Source organism: Pseudochaenichthys georgianus, unplaced genomic scaffold (genome assembly GCF_902827115.2).
Source record: "Pseudochaenichthys georgianus unplaced genomic scaffold, fPseGeo1.2 scaffold_439_arrow_ctg1, whole genome shotgun sequence".
NCBI lineage: Eukaryota > Metazoa > Chordata > Actinopteri > Perciformes > Channichthyidae > Pseudochaenichthys > Pseudochaenichthys georgianus.
In genome coordinates this window covers 120027-143678 of record NW_027263004.1, presented here as the reverse complement: position 1 = coordinate 143678, position 23652 = coordinate 120027, and the positions used below count along the sequence as shown (strand labels likewise).

General features: G+C 42.3%; 1 protein-coding gene across 1 annotated transcript in view; it reads right to left on the bottom strand.

Moving 5' to 3' along the window:
• The window catches only part of snx29 (sorting nexin 29), a 205000-nt gene that overhangs the window by 78746 nt on the left and 102602 nt on the right, over positions 1-23652 (bottom strand). The window contains exon 15 of the mRNA XM_034078507.2: positions 16521-16627. Within this exon, the coding sequence (XP_033934398.1) occupies positions 16521-16627 (107 nt within the window). The remainder of the gene's footprint in view (positions 1-16520; positions 16628-23652) is intronic.

Here is a 23652-nt window from a genome sequence, read left to right as displayed (position 1 = left end):
GAGGAAAAGAGAGATCAGAGCGGTATGAATTTGTTGTGGAGACAGCTGAAGGTGCAGCTTAGGGGCACAGTCAGAACGAGTTATGTGGAGTATAACGGCTCATCTAAACAACAAAGACACACAAAAAACACAAAGGTAACAAACGACTGACTTTAAAAAGGGATCCACATATCATGTCAGACAAATAATAACAGGCGAGAGGGATGATTTCATTCCTTACAGGAAAAGCTTCAAGCCGCTGCGGTTTCAAGTTGAAAAGCCTTCAGGGTGAAACTATAAAAACATCCCAATGAACCCGACAGCGAAACTCAAGCTGACCGGACGATGGAGTCTGCTTTGGGACACAGTGGGTCGACACTAGTACTGTCAGACATGGAGCTCCACACAGCGTCCCACTGTTACTGATCTGAAGCTGAAGTGAACAGAATATGGTGAACATTTTTAAATCGGCAACATGTTTACACGTTTCCTTTTCCATACCTGTTGAGCTCATGGAAATGGTATTAAATAGTAAATGGACCGCATTTATGCAGCGCTTGTTTCAGTCTTTACGACCCCTCAAAGCACTTAAAGTTGTATCCATTAACGCACATTCACACAGAGGCAACCTTACAAATTGTCACCTGCTTCTCAGGAGTGATCACACAGACACACTCATCATCAACGGTCATGGGAGCAATACATTGATATTGTTCGAAGGCCAAACCAGATAAGCCAATGAGATGCTTCCATTGATTTATAGCAGAAATATTCTCTGCGGCACAAACACATATTTATGAAGACGATACGCTTTGTTCCACAGGATTATCTCCACATATTTAAACCACCTTTAAGATTTTGAAGCATACGTGCAATCGCCACAAGTAGAATCTCCAGCAATGACCAATATTTTCCTCACGTTTTTTTTATTTATTCTACAGAAAGATCGTAAGGAAAGTCTGCGTCAGTGTGGCAGCGGGGTGTGGTTAGGGCGCCGGCTGCTGGAGTGAAGGGAGTGGCTCGACCGGAGGCCAGACAGCTGATCGGAATCAGGTAATCAGTGCCGGAGTAAAAGCATGTCGTGTTCTGGTTCTGGTTCTGGGCTGTTTTGCCGTAGGCGGGATCCTGGAAGGTCGCCAAAGGACCAACGTTGGAGACCCGTGTATACTTTGTTTGGAGCTAATAAACGCCTGTGATCAACCAGCCTGCTCTTTCCGTCCCTATTTGACCCCTGTGTGAGCGGAGAGGCTCCGTCAGATTCTTTAGGTGTCCTTAAATCACAGAATTGGTCAAACCGGTGTTCTTAAAATGACGAATCCCATAGTCTTTAAGGACAATTTGATGCCTAGATTTCGTAAGCTAAGAAAACTTAACTCTTTTTTAATGGCCATTTCTCTTCTTAAATGTAGTTGTCTACGGTGTGAAAGATCCGACCCCACATGATTAATAATGACACATTGTATGAACTTATGGTATGCTCTGCAGTAGACGTAGCTTTCTACCGTAGTTACGCTAAGTAATAAAGACACATGGGTATTGTGTATTTCATGTGCCAATAAAAAACAAATAGAAAGCCACATTTTATTTTGTTGAACCAACAGAACAAATCATATATTGAAGAAAGATAAAATGTCCCCCACACAACACCAGCTGCATAGCAAAGAGGATTCCATGTTTTATATATGGCTGCAAAAACAAATGTGTACCCGATATGACAGCAGAGCAGCGAAGCAAATAGTTGTTTTCTATCAGACGCTTACTGTGGCCTGCAGGGTTTAGTTTGATGCAACTGTCGCACTGCTGGAGCCATCTCCGCTAACACACACACACACACACACACTATCTCCTCCTGCACACACAACGCCTCACACTCCTCCTCTGCCATCTTTACAGAATCTCTTTGTGCCTCTTCCTCTCGGTTTATGATCTGATATAAGCTGCACCAAACTCAAATGGCCTGGATAGAAAGGCTAAGAAAACCCTGGCTCGGTTGAGCCCCTCTAAAAAAAGGAGTTATTACAACTGACCCAAAACCCAGTAACCTTATTTAGACTGGAAATATTATGCCGAGGAGAAATTAGGTCAGGAGAAGGAGGAGAATATGAAAACACGTAAAAGTTCAAAAGGACAACAAGAGTTGGACGATAAGAGGAAATTGGAGGTTACAGACAGAAAGTAGTTGTGTGTCTTTTGTATTCGCTGCTATGGTGATAAGCCAATAGAAATGCATGAACTCAACACGGCATGGTTCTGTGTTTAAAGAACAAAACACACGCAGCAACAGGAAGAGAAACTAATGTACGGTTTGATAAACACAGCACTTGTATATTCTCCCAAACACTCAGGTGTCTCCTTCTTCCTCCCAAACGAAGCAGAGGTCAATCTCACTCAATTGTCCCTCCAGGCTCCCTTACGGCGAGATGGCGTTGATGAATTATTCTTCTCGTTTCACGCCTAAATTCAACAAGTCTGGTATGGAATAATCTGCAGATACCCTGGCTCAAACTTAGACCTCACTTTTCTTTAGATGTCAGTTTTTTTATTATGAAAAATGCCTTTTAAAATGAACTACCTTTTTATTTAATATGCAAGTCAACTCGATGGTCTTTTGCTTTTTACCTGCATTGTAGCGTTGCAGCTGTAACGCAGTAAATAGTCCGCTGCGGGTTAATAAAAGATTTCTGATACTGCGACAGACTATGTAAGGCTTATTTTTAGGCTATTGTTGAAATGCTGGATGTATCGCTGGTTGAAGAGGGCTGTTGAAAATGAACCGAACTGTAGATGAATACGATGGAACAAGTCCCTGTGTATCTGATCCTGCTGTGCCAACGATGTCAGTCCCTGTGTAAAATGCTTTCTTTAGTATTTATTTGATTTTACTTTATTTATTTATTTTTATTTCCCAGTTTGTATTTATTTATATTATTTACTTAATTATTTCAATTTATACTAGATTTGCTTTATTTAATTATTAATTATACTTTGCTTTGTCATGTAACCATCTGTCATTTGAATGAAAACGACCTATGTCAGGATATCTCTTGTCCAGGGGCGGCGGGTGCTGTAGGCCACCTGTGCCCTGTACAAGCAAGTTCAACAGACCCTGGATATGTTTGAGTTATCTTAACTAACCCTAACAAACGAGATCTCGCTAAGCGGTCCGACGACGCTGGTTATCAACTCGGTAAATCAAGCCAGGGTTTCTCTCTCCAGCTGAGAGCGTTCACGTGAAAGGGGCGGGGTTAGCTACATTTGACCAATCACAAACAGGGACAAGTCAGAGCCGTATCTGGGACAAGTGTACTGACAGCGCAGCGTCATACTTCATTAATGAAAAGTAAACTAATATTAGACAAATGTGAACTTTAAACGTCCATGACTTAAACATATAATCCAGGATACAAGCCACATAGTTGCACCTGCAAGGAGAATATAACTGGTTAATAAATAAACTACTGAGTGTTTGAAAGCGTACAACAGTTTTATGATATCACTGCCCCATCTAGACACGAGTGGATCTGACTTTAATTACATTTGAGTTGAGTGTTTCGTCGACCTAATGTGTTGCTTAAAATAATACTTGCATACAGTAGCCTATGTGACAATGTAAGTGTTGCACGGCCAGATGCGGCTCGAGAAGCTGACTCAGAGAAGGAGATATGGCTCTGATTGGTCAGCAGGCGGTGCTTTCACTGAGTTTCTATAGGCGGAGGCGGCCAGCGTCAGGTAAAAAATGTTATTTAGCCTTCCCAAACATGAGCCTCATGCGCCGCCTATGCTCTTGTCTTGATTTGTTCAAATGAAAATAAACAGTTAAAAAAAAAAAAATGGCTGGATTCATTTAGAAACTATGAAATAACTGTTAACCATGAGATGTCCTTGAGCATAGTCATTGATTAGCATAGATACAAACGTTATTAATGATCTCCCCACGATACATTTTTAGATATTGTTGCTGGTATCTAAAAGTTAAGAAACCGAGAAAGTGTATTAAAAAAGAAGGGATGACATGCAGAATGAATCCCATGAGCTTCGTTAGCATCAATATTACTGTTATAGTTAAATGCGTTTTCATCAATGAACCCACCAATGAAAGAAATGGCACAAAGCTGCAAAATCCCAGATGAAATGATAAACCTTTTCCTTCAGTCTTACATATCAGTCCATCATTCTGCTTCCACATGCTCCCCTCAATGCAGTACAAACCGTATTTCATTCTTTCTGATGAAAAATACTTCTTCAAAATGTAATCCAGGGGTTTGTCTCCTTTCCAATTCAACTGCAGTGTTTCCCAAAAGACCGCATGGGGTATCAGGTTCTGTGGTGTTTCAGAAAGACTAATGGCAGGTGGTTGTTAGTGCTAGTATTACAACTGAGACCTTTTCATAGTGGGCAGGGCAGAGGCGCGGGAAGGTCTTTTGAGTGGGGGTGCTGAGGTGCTGGACTCCAGTGAACACTATTACGGGCACTATAGAGGACGCACAAAAGCACTCCCCACACGCAAACACACAGTACACCGCGACTGTTACGATGAAGGCTCGATAATCAGCTCACGACATAAAGGCAGGGGTAGAGTGCTATTTTTGCCAGTGTGGAGCGGACCTCACCTCCTCTAGGGGGGTCCTCACCTCCTCTAGGGGGGTCCTCACCTCCTCTAGGGGGATCCGGGGCATGCTCCCCCGGGAAGATTTGAAAGTTGAAAGCATCAATCTGGTGCACTTTGAGAGCAACATGAAGAGATCTATGGATACATCTCAACACCCAGATGAAACAGAACTGGAAGCAGATGTTCTTTTTCTTTATGGATATTTTACAAATCACTCCCCTTTCCAACTGTATTCTTGTTTTACTGCCATATAGTATTTCATAACTGTTTTTCCTTTATTCTCTTATTATGTTTATAACGATAATGATCATATGTGGTATGTGGTGGTGCCATAGGTGTGCCGCGGAAATAATCTTTTGAATAATTTGTGACCAAACCGTTTGAGACCCACTGAGATAACTTAGACTAAAGTTAACTATCTAAACACTCAGAGAGTCCTTTAGCTCACCTGAGCCTCTCAGTCTGAGCGGAGAGCTCTCCTCCAGCTTGTTGTGGAACCAACAGCTCCGTATGTCCGTTAGCGCAGTTAGCTAACCAGATGCTAACAACACGGTCCCTGCTGCTGGCACCGGTCCCTCTCTCTCTCTCTCTCTCTCTCTCTCTCTCACACACACTAAATGCGCTATGTCCGCACGCACGCGCACACACGCACACACACACACACACACACACACACACACACACACACACACACACACACACACAGAGCCGAGCTTGAATGACACAAGCACACTTTTATTTCCATGCAACTTTCTGATTGGTCTGGTGTCTTGCCTCTGTTGCATTCACTGAACACGGGAAATTACAGTCCTGCCGTCCTCTCTAGTGTCATGATGAGGTTCACGTAAAGCACGTTTAATGTATTATATTATTGAGGTAGAATTGTCTGGGGCTACAGAATTGTAGCTAACAATGTGGAATTTATTGGCTACATATTACACAGATTATGCACAGCGGGAGCAGCAATAACCGTCAAATAATAATTCAGACAGGGGAGCTCCGCACCCCCTGCCCGCCGCTAGGGGGTGCTGCAGCGCCCTCAGCACCCCCCTTCCCGCGCCCATGGGGCAGGGACATCATAACTTAAAGGAACATCTTTTTTCATTCCTGGCAGACGGCCAGTCGCAGGGCATCAACAGTTCATTTTAACATTTTAAAGGTCCCCTATTATGCAAAATCCACTTTTTCATGTCTCTTCTACATCAACATGTGTCCCCTCTTCTCCATGTCTCTTCTACATCAACATGTGTCCCCTCTTCTTCATGTCTCTTCTACATCAACATGTGTCCGCTCTTCTTCATGTCTCTTCTACATCAACATGTGTCCCCTCTTCTTCATGTCTCTTCTACATCAACATGTGTCCCCTCTTCTTCATGTCTCTTCTACATCAACATGTGTCCCCTCTTCTTCATGTCTCTTCTACATCAACATGTGTCCCCTCTGTGGAAAGAGACTCTGAAAGTTTCAGGAACAAAGATTCTCTCTCTTTTTGATCCATTTCTATAAAAACCTGTCTGAAAATGAGCTGATCAGATTTTGGCCACTTTATGATGTCATAACGATGTGTTGTCTTGAGTAACCATTAGCCAATCAGCAACCAAGGACACCTATAATACATCGATGAAAGACAGTGTAATAGCGGACCTTTAAACTGGGCGAAACGTCACCCGGAAAACAGCCAATTCTGGGCGGCTGTGTAAATCTAAAAGTAGCGCGTCTCTATCCGTGCGTTTCTGACTCACTTCAACACAGCTGCTGCAGGAAGACGCACGGCTGAGAGACGGAAAACAAGATAGATAAAAGAGGGTGAGAAAGGCCCGATATAGACATCACAAGCTGTGCTGTCCACTCTGCGCCGAGGTGAAAGAAGAGATACAAAGAGAGATGAGTTAGGACGTGTGAGAGCGCATGAGAGCGGCAGATGGACCAATAGAAAGAGACAGAAATGGTTTATAAAAAGAGGCTAAATCTGGAGCTCTTTGTCACCGCTGCACCACAGAGAGCTCCACCAGCGCGTGGATCACACATGTTTCTTTGGGGGAGCAGTAATATCACTTTGAAAGGCAGCAGCGAGGACAATGTTAAAGTCGAGTCTGTCAGCTTTAATTCCGGGGTGCTGTCATCACACCCGGATGAACAGTGAGGAACTAAAGCCCTCTCTTAGTGCATGTTCTGCCGGGCTGCGGGTGCCAGAAGTGTTGGGACGGATTAAGATTAGGTTTACATTGGGAAAGTAGTCAGCATCAGGCGTCTGCATTTTAATATACACTGACGGGACTTTGCTCGTGTGAAGATAGCGTGTGAAATGACAGTCGGCTAGCTATGGATAAATGGTAGCACATGTTTTCACTTATTTGTGAATGAACCTGCTTCCATGATGCCGAAAGATCAGGAATAGGTTAGTTGAACAGTCCTGTCTTATCAGAGCTAACGTTTCTTTTGGTTCTGCCGTGGTTTACATGCTTTAATGTTCAAACAATACTGTCTGCTTGAATACTTTAAATCACCCACGCTCCATTTAGGCACCTGTCTCTTTAACACGCTCTCCAAAAAGTCTGGTCTGATTATCTTGAGAAAATAAATGTGGCGCACCTTCGCAAAGGTTGATCAAAATCCGTGGGCAAGTGTGCGCACAAGGAACATTTCCAAACACTAAACAAGGAGCACATCACTAAATCAATATATCAGTTTGTGGGCTTAGAACAAATATTCAAAAAAACAACAACAATTAAAAAAACCTGTTGCTCAACTTTAGAATACAATTAAATACATTAAAAATACAAATAAAGCAACGAATGTAAAGAAAAATATTTATATAAACAAAATAAATAGAGCAAAACATCCACATTGTACTAAAAGATACTGTATAACAACAATTCATATGTAAAAATGTCTATATTACATTGTATACAGTGTATTATCTACGGTAGTATTTTCCCTCTGTGAGCCCTGGATGATATTCTTGGTTGGCCCATGTTACCCAAAATACAGTTTGAAAATACAAACCGAAAGAATATGTAAACAAAGCAGTAAAACTGAATGAAATACATAAGTTATACGCTGCTCAATGTTGGAGCATGTTATCCGGTATGTAGACGTCAAGGTATAAGTGAGTTAAGTGGAGACATTATTTATGGGATAAGAGGCCCACAGTGAAGGCCATAGGCGCGTTCACACCGGAGTACTTTTCCCCGCACTTTTTCCGTTTAGTTCCGTTAGTACCCTTTATTTTCCGTTCACACCAAAAAGAGTACTTAGTTCATGAGAACTTTTACCCCCATGTTTAGTGCCTGCTGACGTGCTGAGAGGTGGTACTCTCCTGGGGAAACAAGTACCAATTTCTATTGGCTGGGCGGATTGCAAACCACGGCCCGTAAAACTCTGAAAAGTTTTGTGAAGCCGCCATTGTTTGCTGGCATTAGCATTAGCATTAGCCCCACGCACCAACGGAGAGAGAATAACTTATGGCAACACAAAAAAAAAAAGGAGCGGTGGAGATGAGGAGGTGTCGGCGTTCTGGCGATTTACTCGGAAGGCTTCAGTAGAAGCTGCTGGGACTCCCAGCAGCTTCTACTGAAGCCAGTCCCCAACTCCGGGGACTTCCGGCCGGGGACTTTGGGCGGCAGTATACGCCGTGAAGTGGTTTGCGGCCTGCCAGTAAACCCAAAGCAGAAGAAGAAGAAGTGACGTCAGCGGCTCATTTGCGTAATCTTCCCTCAGGGAACTTCAAATCAAATCAGGTTTTATTTATATAGCACATTTTTAAAACGATTTTTGGTTAACAACTTATTCCGGTGTGAACGCGATCTGTACTTAGTGCCATGGGGGGGCACTAAGTGCCGGGGCACTAAGTACGGCAAAGTACTTGGTGTGAAAGCGGCTCATGTCTCATAGTATGTTTCCAAGAAGAGCTTTACTATGACCCGCTCAGGCCTTAAAGAAAGGCTCCATGTTTAACAGATCCGCATATTCCTCCAGATACAAAAAGAAGGATTGACTTTCTTAGAGGCAAACCAGAGTAAAGGAGATCCTTTAATTACAAATGATACTTGTTTGTCAGATTAGCTTTAGCTAGAGACATTAGAAAGTCCGCCAGAGGCAGTTTTTTCAACAAATAAATTGCGATAACCTTAGTGTATTTAGCTAGCTAACTATAGCTAACATAATTTAGCGGCCAGACTGAATGAAATTAATAATTTATAAGCTCTACGCTGCAATGCAAGAAGAATGCTGCTTTTTTATTCAACATTTCCTGTTTACAGCTTTAGCCTCAATGTTGAAGTATCTTATCAAGTTAAACACGAGTAAGCTGGAAACATTATTGATGTGAAAATACAGGGAAGGCTATGTCACATGGTGTGTTTCCAAGAAGAGCTTCCTCTGTCCCAGTGGCTGCTCAGGCCTTAAAGAAAAGACTTTGCTTATCAATTATGCATCGTGACCAGGAGACATTAAGAAGTCAGCCAGAGAAAGAGTCAACAGATCTAGCGTTAGCTTAATCAGCCAACGAGCTAGAGCTGATCAAATCTACTGCAAGTTACACATGTATCACTGGTGGGCAAGAAACAGGCAGGTGCCCTTTTCTGAACTCAAGGACTTATTCATTTCAAAATACACGTTTTGTGTGGGAAAATTGACTGATTTACAGCGATCCAAAGTTGTGGGGCTTATAGCAAACGGACTACAAAGCTGGTAAAACAAACAAGAAAGGAAGTTGTTACCTTGTTGTGAACACACTTTTAAACCTTACATACTGCCGGGAGTTGATCCCTGCTGGGCTCAATACAGAAAGTGGATGATATCTTTAATATACATACACATGTTTAAAGCTATATACCCGGAACATTAAGATGTAATGCTGGTGTGATGATTCTACTCTAGTGTGGGTCTTTTAGATTCATCCACATGCCCACACATTACATTACATTTAGCTGACGCTTTTATCCAAAGCGACGTACAATAAGTGCGTTCGACCAACAAAATACAACCTTGAAGAAAACAGAATCACATAAGTACATCAGGCTTCATAGAGCAAAAACATTTCAAGTGCTACTCAACTGGCTTTAGGTAAGCCAGCCCTTTATTAGTACACATTTGACCTGAAACAGAGTCCTATCAAATCATTCTATTTACTTACAATAATTCAAGTGAAAAGATAATTTGATAAGGCCTAAAAAGTCTCTTGTGCTCACTTCAAACAGATTCACCTGCTTCAACCTGAGAGGAGTAGCATGCATTATGCAGTATTGTGTCTTTTTAAGGGTCACAGTCACTTGTATTACACAGCGAAGACAACGGGCATCATACAGGCATATCGCGAATATTCTTTTTTTTAACAGCATCTACTCTCCGAACAGCGGAGACTTGGAGTTTCTGGCTTGTAATTGTTGTTCGTGTTCTTGATGTTGTTTATGGTTAATTAATGAGCTGGTGGATCAAAGGGAGAATCCCTGATCCCACTGGAGGTTTCGACCCATATCTCTCCTCCAGAAGCTCCCTCTCCTTATCAATACAACACGGCAGATATAAAAATACACCATGGGAAAACAAAACAAAAAAGATCTGCAGTAATTTGAACTGCACAGTTACAAGACTTCTAATAGAGTTGTTTGTTTAATGGATGCCAGTCTGCTGCATCTGGGTTAGGATGATCCGGCCTTTAAGCAACAGAAGACTCAGTGTACAGCACTAATGTAACAAGGCCCCAATTTCAAGAGCAAGGACCTGCCTTTTGAATGTAAACAAGAGGTGCTTCCTAATGACTCACATGATGCCTCTTCACAGGTTTGATAGGATTGTTTTACAACAGCAAATGCCTTTTAGAAACCCCATTAGTGCATGTCTTCCAGATTGTTTTATTGTTGAAACATTAAAGCAATGCAACAGAGCCAAATGGACCAATAACAAACCAGTATAGTTTGCTCATTGATGTTATCTCATAAAGCAATTCTGTTGGATCGTTGCCGTAATTGTCTATAGAATGTGTTTGTACTACGGTAACAGGTATCTATATCTCTATCTATGTCCAACCTTCGAATAGAAAAAGTACATAATAACACCTTTGCCACCTTTTGCCTGAATCTATTAAAAAAATTAAACACATTATTACTTTGTATAACCTGCTAATTGATGTCAAAAAGTTATTAGGTAGCTGGTAACAGTTAACAATGTAAACAATTGTGAAGTGCCTGAGGAGAGTTTACCTTCATCTCTGTTTCATAGATTTACAGAGCTGAAAATCCTTCTCTAGGATTCCCTCTTTCATTATCTCCAGCTTCACTTCGGCTGCTCTTGTTATTTTAGAAAGGTATTCTAACAGCTGAAAGACAGTGACAATATATCTATGACACCCTTAATTGTCCATATACAGCTTTGTTGAATACTCCATTCTGATTGGTCAATTTGGACATTCCACAGGTTGTTTATTTTTCGCTAAACAACAGCCTGCTGCTAAGGAGAACAGACCGTTACTAAGGAGAACAGACCATTGCTAAAGAGAACAGACCGTTGCTAAGTAGAACAGACTGTTGCTAAGTAGAACAGACTGTTGCTAAGGAGAAAAGATTGTTGCTAAGTAAGTAGACCAGACCGTTGCTAAGGAGAACATACTGTTGCTAAGGAGAACAAACCATTGCTAAAGAGAACAGACTATTGCTAAGGAGAACAGCAAGTTGCTAAGGAGAACAGACCGTTGCTAAGTAGAACAGACTGTTGCTAAGGAGAACAGACCATTGCTAAAGAGAAAAGACTGTTGCTAAGGAGAACAGACCATTGCTAAAGAGAGCAGACCATTGCTAAGGAGAACAGACTGTTGCTAAGGAAAACAGACCATTGCTAAAGAGAATAGAGCGTTGCTGAAGAGAACAGACTATTGCTAAAGAGAGCAGACCGTTGCTAAGGAGAACAGCAAGTTGCTAAGGAGAACAGACCGTTGCTAAGTAGAACAGACCGTTACTAAGAGAGCAGACCGTTGCAAAGGAGAACAGACTGTTGCTAAGGAGAACAGACTATTGCTAAGGAGAAAAGACCATTGCTAAGGAGAACAGACTGTTGCTAAGGAAAACAGACCATTGCTAAAGAGAATAGAGCGTTGCTGAAGAGAACAGACTATTGCTAAAGAGAGCAGACCGTTGCTAAGGAGAACAGCCCATTGCTAAGAAGGATCAAGGGACTACGTGCATTCATATCAGTCCGCAGAAAGAAGTCCGGTCAATTTAAAGTCAGCTGTAGTCAACAAACATTAGTTTTCTCCATCAGAAAATAATGTGGAATACTTTTTAAACGGGGATAACAAAGGGTACACAATAATAATAAATACCAAATGCCAAATCCATGCTGTTATCATTTTTAGTTTCATAATTGAATTTACATTTAATTAAAAACGGTCACATGCTGGTGAGTGCGAGTGATCTTCAGGTTCAGTGAGGTGTTTCTGTGCTGTATCTTCAGCAGCTTGTATGCATTGTTCAGGCGATGTTACATCACTTCCTGCCCACCTCCTTCACTGGAGCCACAGATCAGTGACACGCATTTCTGCAGAAACCTCGGTGGACATGTAAACTGGATTATGTAATTTGTTTTTATTACTCACAGAGAATGAAAACCAACACGCAATAAAGCTGAAGATTAAAATGCTTACGCCTTCATCCCCTCGAATTGTCTTTCTTCCCTCTTTGTTTTTATCCCGGTCAGCCTTTCACTCATTAACACTTTTTATGATTTCATGTCTCTCCTTTCATTTTTCAGGCCTTTTGGGACACATTTCAACTGGCCTCTTACTGTGACAGCTTTTAAAATCCACTTAGACTAGACAACCAGGAAGATTAAAGTGGACCGATCATGCTACATTGGAAAAATATATTGTAGGTTTTTTGCTTAAGATACCAAACCGATCCCCCGTTGTAGCCGTGCCTCATTCTGCTCAAACTCCTCTTTTGCAGCCCTGTTAGAGAAACACGGATTTTGGGTCGTTAGCTTAAAAAAGAAAAGAGGAGGCGGAGCTAATGCCTGATCAGAATTCTACCGGAGATAAAGTTAAATTCTGCTGTGATAAAACGCCATCCGGTTCTAAACCACATCAAGGATTCTTTCTGAAACAGTATGGAGCTCAAAAGCTTTTTCTCTTGCGGGTTTATCACAAGGTGAGTTCTTTTTTTATTTCCTGCTTTTTAAAAACACATGTGCTCTCCAGTACAGGTTAGCTCTGAGTGTTAGCAAGGCTCGCTAATGTAAACAAAGACCAGATTAAGTCCAAAACACGTCAGGCATTGTTTCTGATAGCAACTTTCTGTGGGTCCACCATCCGAAATTACGTCATATCGGCAGTAAATCTGTATCCGCTCGTTGTACCCCCGTTTTTAAAAGAGTTGGGTGCGGAGTAAAAGAGAAAGGGTTTTATTTTCTGACGCTGTGTGAGTTCCCTGACACACCGGGGACACATATTTATAGATAAAAGACATAAAAAAGAGCATTTTGCATGATAGGTCCCCTTTAAATTGAGAATACCCACTCGCACATCTGGTGAAGTGTACCGTACATAAGCCAGACATTACACAGGGTGAGAATACTAATACAAAATAAGGGAAACTGATTAACTAAAAACTCAGATCATGACACGCTTAACGAAAAGCCAAAGTCACGGCCCGTGTCAAAGGGATTACTGAGTGTTCATTTAGATCTCTTTTCCAAAAACTATTTACTGCCCTGTGCACAGCCGAGCAGAAAACATGACCAGAAGAGGAGGAAAAGAGCATTGAGCACCTTGGGATTGTTCTCAAATATAAACAAAGTCAAAGTCAATAAGTTGCATTAGCATCGTCGTATTGAAGCTGAACTAGGTCACAGTGTTTCCCAGGTTGATTATGGCTGAGCCCTGTCCAATATCTATTTGTGTCTGGCAGGCCTCTATGTGTCCAACGAGACTCGATGTGACATTTTCAAAAATCAATAACTTGGTGAGTCGGATATTTGTCTCAGAGGCGAGACAGCTGACAGCTGCTCATGTAAATCTGTGAATCTTCACATCTGGACCGTCAGTGGTGCTGCTGACACTGAAGGCTTGCAGACATATGCAGAATATTAAGGCAACTCCCAGATGGGTGGAAAAATGAGTGGTGGACAAGTTGACCACATGCTGTCTCTCATGTTGCAAGACATATCTGTTCTGTTTTTATAAGGTTCCTTAGGGAGGGAAATGACCCAGAAGAAGTGGCAGCCAGGATGAAAGCTGCTCAAGTTCTCTAAATAATAGGAAAGGGGCTTCAATGCTTCCTTTGTTATCTCATTTAGCAGAGGATATACTGGACCGTGCTTTACCAAAGGAAAGGAGATCATTCCGTCCCACATTTCCCTGCTGATGCGTTACTATACATTACATGTCATTTGTTAGATGCTTTTATCCAAAGTGACTCACATACTCAATACTGTGGACAATCCCCACAGGAGCAATTTGTCCCAGGGACACAACGACATGCTGACTGCAGTGGGACTCGAACTTGCTACCCCGTGATTCGAAGTCCAGCACACTCTCCACTGAGCCACAGCCACCCTGACGCAATATTTAAAGTGGAACAACATTTGTCCGTTCACAAAAAAAAACGATCATGACCGACAAGCCAAGATCCTTTAAGTGCTTATTTAGCATTTTTATTCTAGTGAAATATCTTGCTAAAAGCGCTTAAATACTAATGACTGTTGTAAAATCATCAAATAAAGTCAGCCTTTCACAGTTTTTATGAAGTTAGATGGTGTTTCTTGAGCTATGTTTTTTAATTAAACATGTTTGAATGTCCATATGCACAGTGAGAGACGTTTAGGCCAAACAAGTTATGGGAAAGTGGTTAGAAAAACAGAAAGGACCTCGTTTTTGGAGCAATTCCGCCTTAAAACGGTTCCCTCTTCTGTGTGGTTTAGCCGAGCCATTTTACAATATTTCGGCGATAAAACTTGTTACATATCAGGGATGAGAAAATCCTTCGTCCTGCATCACAGGCAGATTTAATTCATCAGACAGTGACTCTGTGAGAACCCAATGGAGAATGACAAAAGAAAATGGAAAAATGAATAAGTAAGCACCATTCAAAATGCACCACACATACATGCGCATACATAAGTGAAAGAAAATTAAACTTAAACTAAATTAAGAAGAAAGGGGGGAACTACGAATGTATGTGTTTTTTTTTTCATGTATGTATGTACGTGTATATATGTGTATGTGTATATGTGGGTATACATATGTGAGTATATGGATACATGTATTATTGTTATTATTCTTTATTTCCTTATCTATTAATTTTCTTTTAATATTATATTTTACATTACTTTATTTTTACCTATATATGTATCTATTTATTTACTTTACTTTACTAGCTAGGACCGGGAGGGGAGGGGGGGAAAGGGACAAATATTGACTGTATAAATGTAAACTCATTGTGCCTGACTCAATACAAACTAAAATAAAAAAAAATAAAAAGTTTGGCACACTGTGGGAATTATTTCTTATTAATGTTAAACCTACTTTCTCATTGGACGGTTCCCACGGGACACCTCCTATTGTCCGTCCGTCATGCAGAACGTCCAGTTATAAAAGGTCTTCATCGTGCAATGCAACCACAGTAAAACCTGCCCTGAGAACATCTCTAGTTGCTGATAAGAGGTTTGAATCAGCAGCTGCAGAAAGTAGTGCTCAATGTCCCTTCACGGCCCTCAACAGACCAAAACGCCTTCTTTCTTTTAATGTGTTGTTTTGTGCTAATTGAGGTACTTCTCAAGCTCCAGGTGGCTCACTGACATCAATCAATCGTTACCACAGACAAATGAAATGACTGCAAACAAACAACATTGTTTTCCTCAACATCATTTCTTGCATTGTGGATCAGAGGCTGAGGGTTTAAGTACTCAATAGCCGCGTTCACACTGCGGTACTTTTCCCACAAAGGTTCATGCGAACTTAGTTCATGCGAACTAAAGAGTTCGCATGAACTAAGTACAGATCGCGTTCACACCAGAAAAAGTCCCTGGGGGAGGATTAGGCAAATGAAGCCGCTGACGTCACTTCTTCCTCTTCTGCTTTGGGTTTACTGGCAGGCCGCAAACCACTTCACGGCGTATACTGCCGCCCAAAGTCCCCGGCCGGAAGTCCCCGGAGTTGGGGAAGGCTTCAGTAGAAGCTGCTGGGACTCCCAGCAGCTTCTACTGAAGCCTTCCGAGTAAATCGCCAGAACGCCGACACCTCCTCATCTCCACCGCTCCCATGTTTTATTTTGTGTTGCCATAAGTTAGTCTCTCTGCGTTTCTGCGCTGGGCTAATGCTAATGCTAATAATGCTAATGCTAATAATGCTAATGCGAGGATAATAAAATGGCGGCTTCACAAAACTTTTTGGGAGTTTTACGGGGCGTGGTTTGCAATTCGCCCAGCCAATCAGACATATAGCTCTTTTCTCAAAAAAGAGCCGCTCGAAAGTCCCTGCTCTCTAGCAGGGACTTTCGAGGGGGTAAAAAGGTTCGCATGAACTACTTTTAGTACCGGCTCTTTTTGGTGTGAACGCGATCAAGAACTAAGTTCGCATGAACCTTTGTGGGAAAAGTACCGCAGTGTGAACGCGGCTATAGGCATTGTTCACACATAACACAAAGAGATGCAAGGAGTGAAATGCAGATGGAAGATATCCTTTTCAGTAATCAGGCCGAAGAAAACATTGAAAACCTTCTCGGAGTTCCACTAGCTGTTTTCCCCTGCTTCAAATCTGTATGCAAACACATCATCTAACTTCAAGCAACAAAGTGAGTTAAAACATTTCCCAATATGATGATATGTTCATTTAAGTGCTGTGAGTGCACTTAAAAACTGCCAAATATTCACAACCCTCAAGAACTTTTACTTTTTCCAAACGAATACACAACAAAGCGTTACACAAAAAGGCATCGCTCACCTCTATGAGTTTGCGCTCGTAGCTGGCGGCCAGCTCCTCGATGTCCTCCATGGATTTATTCTGCGGGACGGGGGCCTGCTCTTCACTCGACTGCAACACACACAGAGCTGCCGACGCACAAAGACAAAAGAGACAGCCCGTTTACTCAGACGTAGATACTGTGACAAGTTGATGGCACACACAGCGGGGGACAACTCTTCTGACAACCAATTATAACGCTGCGTTTCTGCCAATTATGCACTTTGTGCTTTCCTCTGTAGCGCCATGTGTCACCGCCGTGTGAGGAAAACAATGCACAGGTAGCCGCAGATCTATATAATAAACACATTACCAGCCGAGGCAAGAGCCAGGGATTTCCATTTTATTTAATTATTGTCACACATTCAAGAGTGAGTGAGTGAGTCACGCACGAAGAAGAAGAAGAAGAAGAAGAAGAAGAAGAAGAAGAAGAAGAAGAAGAAGAAGAAGAAGAAGAAGAAGAAGAAGAAGAAGAAGAAGAAGAAGAAGAAGAAGAAGAAGAAGAAGAAGAAGAAGAAGAAGAAGAAGAAGAAGAAGACGAAGACTCTGGCAGTCAGAACTACGCCTGTGTGCACACGAATACAAACACTATTCCTTTTATTAGAAAACTACCCTGTCAAAATCTCCCCTATTCGTTGCTTATTGTTTCTTTCCACTACTGCAGGGCAAAGCTCCACTTCTGAGGCCTAAACATGAACTAATCAGGTTCCCACACCAGTCGGAGTTATCTGTCTTTGTGGTGCTTGGGAAACTGCTCTCTTCCAGCGTGCTGCAACACCGAGAGCAAGGGTGGGCAACTTGGATGGTGGTGGGGGCCACACAATGTACGTACTGGTGGAACGAGCTCCCCGTTGACATCAGGACAGCAGAAAGCTCACACACCTTCCGGCGCAGACTGAAAACTCATCTCTTTCGACTCCACTTCGAGCGAGAGAACTGCTAACAAAGCACTTATATACTAATAAAGGACTGGCTTATCTGAAGCCAGTTGAGTAGCACATGAAATGCTTGGCTCTATGAAACCTGATGTACTTTATGATTCAGTTTTCTTCAAGGTTGTGTCTTCCTGGTCGAATGTACTTATTGTAAGTCGCTTTGGATAAAAGCGTCAGCTAAATGTAATGTCATGTAATGTATGTACTGGCCACCAGGGGGCCGCAGAATCACTTGGAACACACACATTCCATGTATTGTATGTAATTATTAACAACCTAAGTCTGACATCTTCATTGACATTTTTCAATCTTTCAGGGAACATCCTCGAAGCTCGCTAAACAAATATCAGTTCATAGAAATGTTATTTAATTGTTACAAGTGGCCTGTTTGTGTTGAACAGGTTATTAAACAGTGGAATGAAACTCGCACTCTGCTGTTCCTCAGCGCCGCTCCCCCTCCCTCCCGCTGGAATTATGAATGAAAAGCGCAGTAATCATAGATAACACGGCAGGGTCCGTGACAGTTTGGCACCGATTATTTTGCGGTATTTGGCTGCCGAACGAACGGTATCTTTTTAAATGAATTACGTTGTTTTTTTTTTGCCCATCCCTGACCTGGACACACACACTGAGGCTGGAGACAGGAAGCGAGAGGAGAAGTAAAGTAGAGACAGAAATCCAGCGTGACCAAAGGCTGCACAGAGCTCAGATAAAAGGGTGACGATGGCAACTCAGGGAAGAGTTTTGGAATACAGCTGGACTCTGATTAAATAAAAGTGAAACGCAAGCAACTGTGAGAAAGACGGAGCCAGCAGGTATCGAGAGAGGAGGCTCAGTGTAGCTCCACACAGACGGGACATCAGGGTGAACGCTGCTGAGAAGGAATCAATAGCAGGCACAGGTAGCGAAATAAGAGCACTGTGGGATAAAGTCAGCCAATGGACTGAGGAAACACACACACACACACACACAAAATACACTCTTCATATATGCATTCTCATATTGATAGATGTGCTTCCTGGAGAGACTTTGTGGACGTTCATAGCATGTGAATTCACTTTGAAATACACCCGAAATAAATAACATACCCAAATAAGTTCAGTTCTTTGATCGTATGAGAAAAAGCTGAATATCTTCGCATTCAGCTTTTTTATTTGACTGATTGAAAAAATAAATGCTACACAAATGTCCGTATGAATACAAAATCCAGACAAGATTTTGATCAGAAACTTAAAGGTTACAGACACAAAAGCTTCACACACATATAGAAGATTGTACATAGACTCTCATACACTCTCTCTCTCTCTCACACACACACACATACCATGTATACATCACTTCAGGGGACCTTACATTGACTTACATGCATTTCCTGGAGACTTATCCTAACCTTAACCAAGTCTTCACCCTAAAATTAATGATTCCCATGGGGAACTCCATTTTGTCCCCATAAGGGAGGTGAGTCCCCACACGTGACTATGTAAACAGATGTAGGTCCCCACAAGGATAGTAATACAAGGCCCCACACACACACGCCTTATCTTGGCTCCGGCAAAGGGGAACAGCAGCACAGCTTATCTCCGGCCCACCTCAGTCAGGAGCCTAATAGCCTAGAAACCCCCCACACACACTCTCTCTCTCTCTCTCTCTCACTCACACACACACACACACACACACACAGAAGATGTACTTTGCAGTGAGATATGACTCCACACAGGTAGGTCTCTTTAGTTAAGTCTCTAGGAAGTAAATGAAGGTACATCCTGTATGTAATCTGCTCTACTAATTCCTAACGTGGGTGAAAGCCTTCATAGAAAGACACGTTGTTGTTTTTGCGCTCAGAAAAGTTAAAACACCAAAGAGTTAACGGAACAATAGAGAAGATATTTACTGACCTTGTCAGAAAAGAAGGCTTACTTAGTTTGATTGTTATTATATTAAGAAAATCATAATATTGACAAAGATTTGAATTAAAAGTCCATAAAAATCGTAATCTGCTCAAAACGTATTCTAATCGCCAACTCTCCGGCTGTCACTGTGTTCACAGCTCACGAGCCGCTCTGTGTTGTTGTTATTACGCACTGAGTATTATATGAAATAACCATTAGATGTGTCACTTAGTCACGGGTCATCAGTGGACGGTAGAACAGGGTTCCCTTAAGGGAAATCGATGGGATCACATCTGTGTGTGCGTGTGTGTGTGTGTGTGTGTGTGTGTGTGTGTGTGTGTGTGTGTGTGTGTGTGTGTGTGTGTGTGTGTGTGTGTGTGTGTGTGTGTGTGTGTGTGTGTGTGTGTGTGTGTGTGTGTGTGTGTGTGTGTGTGTGTGTGTGTGTGTGTGTGTGTGTGTGTGTGTGTGTGTGTCTGTGTCTGTGTCCCCGTGAGTGTGTGTTTTCTCCAGAGACACCTCTCTAATGATCACAGTGTGCGAGATAATGAGCCACTTTAGTGGAGAAGTCCACTGAGATTCACACACACACACACACACACAGACTCACACACACACACACACACAGACTCTCACACACACACAGACTCACACACACACACAGACTCACACACACACACACACACACAGACTCACACACACACGCACTCACACACACACACGCACACACACACACACACACATACACACACACACGCACACACACACACACAGACACACACACAGACTCACACACACACACACACACACACACCATATATTCCCACACGGAGGGGAATTTCCTAGAAATTGGCCTAAATGTTCAAATGTTTCCATCCTGAAACATCGAAGCTACAGATGTATTCTTCCTTTCCCGTCTGATCAACGTTCTGCCCTCGCGTCACGTTGATATCACGGATAAACGGTTCATTTGTTATTTCTAACAATGTTTTATACCACAAATTATCTATTAAGGTTTTTTGAATTAGGCAATAAAGGTCTGCTTGATCTGTTCACGGAATAAAACAAAACGTTCAATACCATGATTCATCAGGTGAACCGAGACAACACTTTCATTAAATCAACTTTGGATTCTTCCATAAGTTGAGATTTCTTCTCCAGTCGGGATCAAAGCGATCTGGAGTTTATTCTCCCTTTCTCTCCCGGAGAGAAAAGGGTATCGACGGCAGTGAGAAGGTTTTTCTTGAAAGGCTGAACGCCGACTCGTATGGATTGCCAAAGCCTACGCTTGGAACAGAAAAGTATCAAATATTGGCGTGATGTTTTACGCTTAACCATTTTAATGAGCAAAGTGGAGTTTGTTGACATTTAAAATGTTAGTTTTACTCAAGATGTAGAAATAGATGAAACCATCACACTCTTACTTACAGGAGGGACATTAAGGGTGAGACATAAGAGGTATTAAATAAAGCACACGTTAATCATATTACAATTAAATAGGTACACACACAAGGTCGCTTAGATAGGGTGCTGTACTTTAAGAATGAAGTGGAACAAGCAGCATGTAAACAAGCAGCATGTAAACAAGCAGCATGTAAACAAGGCATTGCACGTGTCAGAAATCAAATGAACATGTATGCATAATAACTATACAAAAATAACAAAACCGTAAATGATAAAGTATTTAAGTATCAGCCAGTAGTACCGTACTTTTCGGACTATAAGCCGCGACTTTTTTCCCCATTTTTGTTGTACAGCTAACGGCCACTAGGGGACCTCCTAAATCTATGGATTTTACAGGTACAATTAACCACCTTTAACTCTATGGGCTCTAGGACCGGTCCGCGCCCGCCACCTTTAAGCGGCGGGCTCCAGGAGAAGGGTCTAGCTGCGGCCGCGGCCAGTACACGGCGGTACACGACACGCCCACCTGACACAACACTACGGTGGCTGAGAAGGGTCTAGCTGCGGCCGCGGACAGTGGAGGTTGAACCAAGCCCCCAGGAGTGCGCCGGAGTCTTGTGGCCAAACGGCGGTACTACACTTTCTTTGTGGTCTCTAACTCGTTGGATAATTTTTTTTAAACTAAATAAACTACCCAGTATGAACGTTCCCGGGTAGCAGTTCCCTTCCCCCCCTATCCTAACCCTAACCACTCCCTACCTTTTTACCTAATCCTAATCTTCCTTCCTCCCTCCTAAACCCCAAAACCTCTCCTACTGTAAGAAATTAAAATCAATGTTTATACTACAAGGGCTGTATGATGTAAATCTCGTCAATTCGCTTTTAACGGTGGTGCCTCTCAGCCACCGTAGTGTCGTGTCAGGTGGGCGTGTCGTGTACCATCGTGTACCGCCGTGTACTGGCCGCGGCCGCAGCTAGACCATATTGGAAAAGAGTGAGACAGGTAGCGCGCCAAAGTAAAAGTGGAACCGAGAGACAGAACGAGAGCAAGACAGACGGACAATGTAGCTGCTGCGGCTCATATGCAGGTGCGCTTTATAGTCCGAAAAGTACGGTAAATAGTAAACGGAGTTATTTTAAAAGTGTTGTTCTGTAGTAAGTGCTGCTAAAATAATAATTATAATATAGTATATTTACTCGAGTGCTGTACTTAAGAACAGTACAACCTCACCGTGGCCGTAAAGCCCGTAAGAAGACGGTCCAGAAAGTGCACCACAGAAGGGACATCTACAAGGGGACAGTGGGGGTGGGACATAAAAGGTATTAAATAAAGAAGCAAGCACACGTTTACGGTCCCGATATGTTTCAAATGAACAAAATGTGCTTTTTCTTGTAACGAACAAACAGCTAAAACATCAACAAGGGACTCTCCTCTGCCAGTTCATCAGGTCCAATCCTCCTACGCTTCTCCTTCCTCCTTTCCTTTCTTCCAACACTGATAATGATCTAAAGTCCACACAGCTGATCCTCCTCGGACACAGGAGACCCTCACAGGCCGGATACAGACTCAACTTGAGTGAGATGGGTTTAAAGAGGCACAAAAGCAACAATGTTCATCAATACTGGAAATACCGATGAACAAATCTTTACTGTTTGAGAGAGAGCTCTTTCACAGCTGGTAATTGGGACTTCCTATCCATCCTCCACAGTTCTGTTGCTGCTACTTGCAGTCGGGATGCAGACTGATATCGGCATGTCAGCGCTATTGGAAGATAAGGGATTTCAAATGAAATATCGGACAGAAGTGAAAATGTCCTCCAATTATAAATGTGTGGTAAAACACTGGTAATCCAAGGGTTTTAAAGTAGGACGGATGTTTCTGTTTTGTTTGGAAAGTGATTAGGCGCTTTCACACCGCAGTACTTTTCCCACAAAGGTTCATGAGAACTTAGTTCATGAGGACTCTTTAGTTCTCATGAACTAAGTACAGATCGCGTTCACACCGGAAAAAGTCCCTGAGGGAGGATTAGGCAAATGAAGCCGCTGACGTCACTTCTTCTTCTTCTTCTGCTTCGGGTTTACTGGCAGGCCGCAAACCACTTCACGGCGAATACTGCCGCCCGAAGTCCCCGGCAGGAAGTCCCCGGAGTTGGGGAAGGCTTCAGTGGAAGCTGCTGGGAGTCCCAGCAGCTTCCACTGAAGCCTTCCGAGTAAATCGCCAGAACGCCGACACCTCCTCATCTCCACCGCTCCCATGTTTTATTTTGTGTTGCCATAAGTTAATCTCTCTGCGTTTCTGCGCTGGGCTAATGCTAATAATGCTAATGCGAGGATAATAAAATGGCGGCTTCACAAAACTTTTTGGGAGTTTAACGGGCGTGGTTTGCAATCCGCCCAGCCAATCAGACACAGGAACCTTTTTCTCTCCCACGAAAGTCCCTTTTTTGGTGTGAACGCAACATTTCGGAACTATATCGGAACTAAAGTGGGAAAAGCACTGCGGTGTGAACGCGCCTATTGAGAACCTTCTGAAAGCATGGTGTTTAATGTCTGCCAGTGGGCTATGAATAAAAACAGCAGGCGTATTAGATTAATTTAGATTAAATTAGACTTTGATGCAATTTTAGGATTATTTTTAAATTAAATGTTAGAAAATGTTTTAATTGATTTCATTTTTGTATCAATGCTAATGCCCCTTCATGAGAAACGTGATGTTTTTCTACAATTAGTTTGCAAATGGAAAGAAATATGTGCGTATATTGGCTCAAATCGGTTGTAAAATATCAGAAAAATCTGCAAGAATCCCTACATTTTTAAAGAATTTCTTATTTTGAACAGTTCTTCCTTCTTGCAAAATCTGGGTTTGCAAAACAGATCAATCCAGATTCA